The sequence below is a fragment of the Thalassophryne amazonica genome, chromosome 15 (assembly GCF_902500255.1).
Source record: "Thalassophryne amazonica chromosome 15, fThaAma1.1, whole genome shotgun sequence".
Classification (NCBI taxonomy): Eukaryota; Metazoa; Chordata; class Actinopteri; order Batrachoidiformes; family Batrachoididae; genus Thalassophryne; species Thalassophryne amazonica.
The window spans coordinates 3,319,317-3,327,972 of NC_047117.1; the positions used below are offsets into that span (position 1 = coordinate 3,319,317).

At 44.4% G+C, this 8,656-nt stretch overlaps 1 protein-coding gene across 1 annotated transcript in view; it reads left to right on the forward strand.

Annotated features, from left to right (window-relative positions):
* The window catches only part of LOC117526742 (E3 ubiquitin-protein ligase pellino homolog 1-like), a 29,081-nt gene extending 21,323 nt beyond the window's left edge, over nucleotides 1–7,758 (forward strand). Inside the window, exons 5-7 of the mRNA XM_034188811.1 lie at nucleotides 5,282–5,479; nucleotides 5,603–5,791; nucleotides 6,623–7,758. Of these exons, the coding sequence (XP_034044702.1) occupies nucleotides 5,282–5,479; nucleotides 5,603–5,791; nucleotides 6,623–7,201 (966 nt within the window). The 3' untranslated portion in view covers nucleotides 7,202–7,758. The remainder of the gene's footprint in view (nucleotides 1–5,281; nucleotides 5,480–5,602; nucleotides 5,792–6,622) is intronic.
* Nucleotides 7,759–8,656: the final 898 nt, after the last annotated feature.

Genomic DNA, 8,656 nt, shown 5'->3' on the forward strand with positions numbered 1-8,656 from the left:
TTTTTTTCAGGGCAACCTGTACTTTCAAAATATATATGCTATAGTTGTGTTTTATAAGTGTAATAGAGGTTTACAATCAGAAATAAGAAAGGAAAAAGTGAAGCGGTAAATAATTTTCACACACATTTATTCAAAACACACAACAAACTATAATAAACTAGTAACACATCAGTCCTAAAAACAATCTTTGGTGTGTCACGTGAGGTGAATCTGCCCTACGATTGGATTTTGGAAAACCATGTGACGGTGAACCAATTCCGATTGGACACTCACATTGCTCACGTCATCACACAGCTTCTATGAGGAGTACAAAGATGGTGGACAGTGGCTCGAAAGTCCGCCGAGTTAACTTTTCAGCAAAAAATAGTACGTTTCTATCTCATATCATTAAAAAGTTATTTATAATTAAGTAAAGCGTGGTCTCAGCTGTCATATATGACAGTGTCGGCCCCAGACAGTTGAACCCTTAGATCTTCACCAAATGTATTTATAAAGAGAAACTGCATGAACTACACAATTTTTTTTATTTTCTAATAACAATCTTATTGAATGAAGAGAAACAAATGCTAAATTATTGTTGTGTCGTAACTTAATTTTTGTTCAGCCTTTGTGACCCGTCTTCATGAAGTTAGACGCAAAAATGTTGAAATTGGCCCGATCCTACAATGATAAAGAATCCTTAAAAAATTACTGGATCTGGGTCGTGTTCCGGATAATTACAAAAATTTAATGACTTCTGAGTTAGGCCAAGATACACCCCTGGTAAAAATTTCACTGAAATCCGTTGAGGATTTTTTGAGTAATCCTGCTAACAACCAACCAACCAACCAACCAACAAACAAACGGACGCGACTGAAACCATAACCTCCTTGGTGGAGGCAAAAAATGATCTTGGGTGATTATCCATGTGTTTGTATCTTCTCGTTTGGACGACTGCAACAGTTTGTTTTCCTGTCTAAACAAAAAGGAGCTGTCTCGTCTGCAGCAGGTCCAAAATTCTGCAGCAAGGCTGCTGTCTCGCTCAAACAGAAGGACTCATGTTTCTCCTATTTTAAAGTCCCTTCATTGGCTCCCAGTGTCGTTTTGTTTCCATTTTAAAATCCTGGTGTTGACTTACAGAGTTTTGCATGGTCAGGCTCCCTCCTACATTAGAGACCTGTCATGTCCCTACGCTCCCGCTCGGAGCCTGAGGTCAGTGGATCAGAACCTCCTGAAGGTCCCTTATACCCACTTTAAGACCCGAGGAGATCACTCCTTCCAGGCCGCTGTGCTGAGGCTCTGGAATGATCTCCCTTTGTCTCTTCATTCACTGGACTCTGGTGATGATTTTAAGAGCAAACTTAAAACCCACCTGTTTCTCCAGGCAGTCAAACTACAGGAGTGATCTGGCTGTTTGATGACCACCGTGTGTGTCTTAGTGCTATTTTATTTATTTTTATTTTTTATTTTTATTTATGTGTGCCTTTTGTAAAGCACTTTGTGACTTTCTTTGTCTGTGAAAGGTGTTACATAAATAAACATTACTTACTTAAATGGTAAATGTAACGCTTTTCCATCTGCCTCAGACGCTCAAAGCACTTTACAATAATGCCTCACATTCACTCCGATGTCAGGCTGCTGCCATACAAGGTGCTCACTACGCACCCAAGGGCCCTTAGTGATTTTCCGGTCAGGCTGGGATTTGAACTGAGGATCCTCTGGTCTCAAGCCCAACACTTTAACCACTAGACCATCACCTCCCCATACTTACTTATGTCCCTCCTTGTTTTCCATACGGGTCACACCAGTGCAGTATATTAGGTCCAATGGCCAGCTAACTGTTTCACCCAAACTGTGCAGTACCACAGCCTGGTTCGAGGTGCAAGTCAAACCAATGGTTCAGCTGAGTTGTGGTGGACTGCTGAAGCTGAAGGAGCCTTTCAGGGCCTAAAACAGGACATACAAATGGCACCAGCACTGGGTAATCCTCATCATGCTAAAGTGTTTCATTTATATGTTGCAGAAAAAGCAGAACATTGTATGTGCAGTTTTGATGCAGGACACACTCACGGTGTCCCCTCACAGCCACGGCTGTAAAGATCTCTGCTCCTGGACGTCCCAGCTTGAGAACACGTTCCGTGTTTGGAAGGACATCCTCCGTGCGTGTCTCTGTCTGCTGTCCTCAAGTGGAAATATATAAAAACACCAGCTGGTTTTTATTTTATTTTCTATTTATTTTTTATTTTATGGGACCTTCAAAGCAGCAGAAATGTTTCTGTACCCTTTCCCAGATTTGTGCTGCAAGACAATGCTGTCTCTGAGAATATCTGCATCAGACGCTTAAAGCCCTTTACAAATAATCCCTCACATTCACCCCGATGTGAGGGTGCTGCCATACAAAGTACTCACTATACACTGGGAGCAACTAGGGGATTAAGGACCTTGCTGTTGGGAAAGTGTAGGTACACGGACCCACAACAGGGGGCGCAAATGAACGGACAATGGAGTAGGTCAAATAACAACACTTTACTGTTGTGAATGGGCACAACAAATACAACAGATTACAACAATAGACAAAGTCAATTCACAAAAGGTGTCGTGTGGGCAGGCGAGACGTCTGTCCAAAGCAGAACCGGAACCACACGATTTCCTCCACCACCAGACTCCGGGAATACTGGAGCCGCCAAGTCCCGAACTCCCAGGTGGCCACTGCCTCCACGTGTCGGACCTGGTACTTCTGGCGAGGAACAAAGAAACAATTAAATGTGGGCGCGTTTGCACTCAGCAATCCGCACGGTAGGAAAACTACCTCCACCTCTCGTGGAAAAAGGAGTCTGCTAAACAACGCACAAAGTCACAAAGGTTAGTGTCTCACAGTTAGCTGAGTACGTTACCTTCCAGGTAGAACGATATCTCGGCAAAGAGGTGGAGACGTAGTCCTGCTGATGTACCCCTGCTGATCGGATGATTGGTAACAGCTGTTGCAGGTGATGCGTGACAGCTGTCACCCTGGCTGCTCCTGTGAGGCGGCTGCGCCCTCTGGTGCCTGGAGCCCGCACTCCAGACAGGGCGCCCTCTGGTGGTGGGCCAGCAGTACCTCCTCTTCTGGCGGCCCACACAACACTTGCCCTCAGTAATTTTCCGGTCAGGCTGGGACTTGATCTAAGGATCCTCTGGTCTCAAGCCCAACACTTTAACCACTAGACCATCACCTCCCCATACTTACTTATGTCCCTCCTTGTTTTCCATACGGGTCACACCCCCCTCGGTGTGTCTCGGTTTTATGTTGTCATTTGATTATTCATAGCTCTTTACCACTTTTGCAGTCCAGGTTTTGAGTTACGTGTTTTGATTTGCTTATATGTTTTGTGATGTGTTTTCATCTCTGGTTGCTTTTTATTTTCTGAGTGGAATTTATTGTAGTCAGCATTTCAGGTTAATTTCCAGTCTTGGGTTTGCTCTCTGTTATTATAATATGCATTGTGTTTCTTTCTCAGTCTTTTATGATTTTTCTATCAGGAGTGTTTTTGTTCACCTCATATTATTTAAATGGGTCCTGTCTTGGTCTTAGGTTATGGTTTGTCTTTCAGAGATGCCTTGGTTCTGCTGCCCCCTTCAGTTTAGTTTAGTTTAGAGTTACATTGTGTGTTCGTGGATTTAGAGAAAGCTTATGACAGGGTGCCAAGAGAAGAGCTGTGGTATTGTATGAGGACGTCTGGAGTGGCAGAGAAGTATGTTAGGGTAGTGCAGGACATGTACAAGGACAGTGTGACAGCTGTGAGATGCGCAGTCGGAATGACAGACTCATTCATGGTGGAGGTGGGATTACACCAAGGATCAGCTCTGAGTCCTTTCTTGTTCACAGTGGTGATGGACAGGTTGACAGATGAGATCAGACAGGAGTCCCCATGGACTATGATGTTTGCTGATGACATTGTGATCTGTAGTGAGAGTAGAGAGCAAGTTGAGTCTAGTCTGGAGAGGTGGAGATATGATCTGGAGAGAAGAGGAATGAAAGTCAGTAGAAGCAAGACTGAGTCCAAGTGGGTGAATGAGAGGGAGCCCAGTGGAATAGTGCAGTTACAAGGAGTAGAAGTGGTGAAAGTAGATGAGTTTAAATACTTAGGGTCAACTGTTCAAAGTAATGGAGAGTGTGGTAGAGAGGTGAAGAAGAGAGTGCAGGCTGGGTGGAGTGGGTGAAGAAAGGTGACAGGAGTGATTTGTGACCGAAGAATATCATTAAGAGTGAAGGGGAAAGTTTACAAGACAGTAGTGAGACCAGCTATGTTGGACGACTTAGAGACGGTGACACTAACAAAAAGACAGGAGGCAGAGCTGAAGACGTTGAGATTCTCTTTGAGAGTGACGAGGATGGACAAGATTAGGAATGAACATATCAGAGGGACAGCTCAGGTGGGACGGTTTGGAGACAAAGTCAGAGAGGTGAGACTGAGATGGTTCCATTCAAGTTGTTTGTTGTGTCCTTGAGTCCTTAGGGAAGTTCACAAACTGGCACTTTTATACACTCTACAGTTCTCCAGCATCTTCCCAGAGAACGTGATTGATCTTAGTATTGTTGTACTGTGTGCAGAATTACTGCCAAGAACACTTAAACCAGTGGTCTCCAAACTATTCCAGAAAGGGCCGTGAGGGTGCAGGTTTTCTTTGCAGCCACTGACTTCAGCAGGTGATTTCACTGATTAACATCCCTTTGAACAGGTGGGATGAGTTCATCGGTGAAATCACCTGCTGAAGTCAGTGGCTGCAAAGAAAACCTGCACCCTCTCGGCCCTTTCTGGAATAGTTTGGAGACCACTGACTTAAACCATGATCAGCAGCTCGTATCCCCTGAGGTTTTTTTTTTTTGAGGTGATGTCTGACTCTATCGGATGGAGCCATTGCACCTCAGTGGAACACTGACCACTGGTGTGAGTAGACCACTAGTAAACGTATTGGTTCCTCCACTGAGATCTGGCTTCTTCCAGGTCTGTGGACCTCAGAGAGCGCTGCCACTATAATACAAAGAATAATAACATTCCCTCCAAAGAAGTGGAATCTCTTCAACCTGGACACTGCCATGCAGTGGACGACCCGTGTACACAATACAGTTTAATTTCAGTTTGAGTCGAAGAACATGTTCAGGGATGAGTCCAGACTGTCGGGTTTTCAGGCTTCAGCACCCAGAATAAATTTCAGTTTGAGTCGAAGAACATGTTCAGGGATGAGTCCAGACTGTCAGGTTTTCAGGCTTCAGCACCCAGAATAAAATATAAAACATAAGTCACTTTGTGTGTCTTTTCAGATCGGACGTTCCACAGAGAATCCCATTGACTTTGTGGTCACAGACACGGTCCCCGGCGGTCAGGTCCACGCTGAAGGTCAGGCGGTTCAGAGCACCATCTCGCGCTTCGCTTGCCGCATCATCTGCCAAAGAAACCCGCCTTACGCCACGCACATCTATGCCGCGGGATTTGACTCCTCCAAGAACATCTTCCTTGGGGTGAGCTACACTCAGCGCACATTTCATGACTGATTCATCGCATGAACAAATCCGTCAAATGTCTTCTTGGAACAACCTTGATCACTTTGAGTCGTGTAGATGCTAAACGTGAGTTCTTCACAGGAGAAAGCGGCCAAGTGGAGGACACAAGAAGGTCAGATGGATGGGCTGACAACCAATGGTGTTCTGGTGATGCAGCCGCACCACGGCTTCAGTCAGGAGTCACAGCCGGGTCTGTGGAGGGAAATATCCGTCTGCGGCAGCGTCTTCACCCTGCGAGAGACAAGATCGGCTCAGCAGAGGGGAAGGACGGTGAGCGGCTCCGTGCATCTGCATAAGCGTCTCAGACGGCTGGACGGTTTTATTCAAGTGGACCGAGAAGAAATCGCACACAAACTTTAGGATCCGTTAAAGCAGTCGTCCCCCTGGTGGTCCGGGCTGGTACTGCAGCTGGGCCGCTCATTTAAAATAAATAAATGAAAACATCTTTGATTTATTTACTAATTTACTTATTTATTTTTTGCCAAAGAAGTTAAAAATTGCCCAAAAATATTCATAATTATTTTTAAAATAGTCAGAAGTAAATAAATCCATGGGATTTAAATGATGTTATTCTTCTTTTATGTGACATACGTGTGTTTATTTATTTTATTTTAATAATTGGATACATTTTTGCAGCATTTTTTAAAAAATGGACCTGATATAACTGAAGGTTTTGAACATTATTGTGTATTTTAGCCACAAAGGTGTGATGGTGTAATAATGCCGGCCTGTAGAATGTTAGAGTGAGAGTAGGCGGTCTCTCGTTAGCTTTTCTCTTTGGTGACAGCGTGAACTGATGATGTCTGAGTCGAGCGGACAGTCACTACCGTCAGTTTCCTCTAAATGTTGTTGTCCGTTGTTATATCATGTCAAGTTTCTTGAGCATAATTGTCGTTTTTTTGTTTTCTTTTTGTAACATATTGGTGTGTGATTTCATCCTGTAGTTGCAGAATAACAAAGGGCCCAGAGCGGAGCCATGCAGTACTCCTTATATGAGAGAGAGCTGAAACAGTAGTGGGCGCTCTAGGCGTTAAAAAGGGAAATAAGAATGACTTGGTTGTTTAGAAACCGATACTGATTGATGTCTTTGTCTGGCTGCAGGTGGACTCTGACTCGAACGAACTGGTGGATGGTTCGCTTATTGACCTGTGTGGTGCCACTCTGCTGTGGCGGACCGCTGAGGGCTTGGTGCACACTCCCACTGTTAAACACTTGGAGGCTCTGCGGCAGGAGCTGAATGCAGCCAGGCCACAGTGTCCCGTGGGCTTCAACACGCTCGCCTTCCCCAGTCTACGCCGCAAGGACATAGTTGACGAGAAGCAGCCCTGGGCGTACCTGCGCTGTGGCCATGTGCACGGCTACCACAGCTGGGGAGGGCAGGACGAGGCGGCGGTGCAGGCAGGGTGTCAGGAGCGCGAATGCCCTATGTGCCGTGCACGGGGCCCCTATGTGCCGCTGTGGCTGGGCTGCGAGGCGGGTTTCTACGTGGACGCCGGGCCCCCCACTCACGCCTTTGTCCCCTGCGGCCACGTCTGCTCGGAGAAGACAATGGCGTACTGGAGTCAGATCCCGCTGCCTCACGGCACGCACACCTTCCACGCCGCCTGCCCGTTCTGCATCCAGCCGCTGAGCGGAGAGTCCGGCTTCATCAAGCTCATTTTCCAAAGTCCGCTGGATTAGGAACAGTTCATCCGCTTCACGCTGTGGTATCCGCGGATGCAGCTCTGGACTAGCGGGCTTCTAGAAGACGTCCTGCATCTTCTTCCTCATCATCTTAACTGAGAGCCGCGTGCTTGATTGTACTTAATTTAACTTGATTAATAGTGTTTTTGTCACTTGTGGACGTGACGAACATCCTGCCAGAGACGCTGGAAAACCTGAGATATTTAATTTTTACACTTTTTTTATTTATTTGTTTTTCTCTGCTTTAATCTTTTGAAAATGATTTCTTTCTATTTTTTCCCTCACAGTTGTTAATGGTTAGTTTCTGTTAGTCACACTGACAAGAAGAAGATTCTGTGGAAAATGTTATTTCTAATTCAGGAACTCTTAAAATGTTGAATTGCTGTCAGATAAACAACCATGTTTGATGCATAATTTTTAAAAATTTTAATTTTTTTCTGTGATTAAGTGACCTTTCTCACTTATTGCCTCCGAAAAACAACACAACCTTTTCATAATTTATTTTCTTAATCCAAATACTGTGTGTGTGTGTGTGTGTGTGTGTGTGTGTGTGTGTGTGTGTGTGTGTGTGTGTGTGTGTGTGTGTGTGTGTGTGTGTGTGTGTGTGTGTGTGTGTGTGTGTGTGTGTGTGTGTGTGTGTGTGTGTGTGTGTGTGTGTGTGTGTGTGTGTAAAATAATCTGCCGTCATGTGAAGGTTTTGAATCAAAGCTCGACTGGTTCCATTTGTAGACATTTTTCACTCAAACTGCTTTACAGACACGAGGAGCTTCATGATCACTGATTGTTTGTGTCTGAATGCAGAAAACAATTTGGAGATTTTCCTCCTTAAAAATTTTAAATGTTTCAAAGTGTGCACTCGTATTAATACACGATTCTTCAATTGGCATAGCTTTGTATCCTTGTCTTTTTTTTTTAAAAAGTTAACAAAAATTCTAAAAAGTTTGTTTTGTTAACTCTGTTTTCAATTTGAATTGCAACAGGAAAAAAAAACATTTGCATGTTTGTAATTTTGACAAAAATGCTTTTTAAGGTGTTTCAAAATTAAAAACCACTTGGTTTTAATTTGTTCATTTATGTTTCTGATACATTAATTCAGATCTGTAGATCTGATCATTTGCAAGCTGCGATTAAAAAACAAAAAAATTGTTGCTCACCATGTAGCCACAAAAGCCTTGACCAGACCAGACTCAAAGGTCACCCCTCTGAGTCTGGTCTACTTGAGGTTTCCTCCTCAAATCATCAGAGGGAGTTTTCCCACTGTCACCTGTGTGCTTGCTCTTCCCGATCGTGCCTCTGCCCGGATGGGTAGAAGAGTTTCAAATCAAAGCTTTTCTTTGCACAGATCCCTGTTCTGTGTTTGACTGGTTTACACCCCACAGTCATCAGGATCAGGAGATACATAACACAGCAGGTTTTGAGGTCACACAGAGACAAAGTACTAAAGACAAAGAC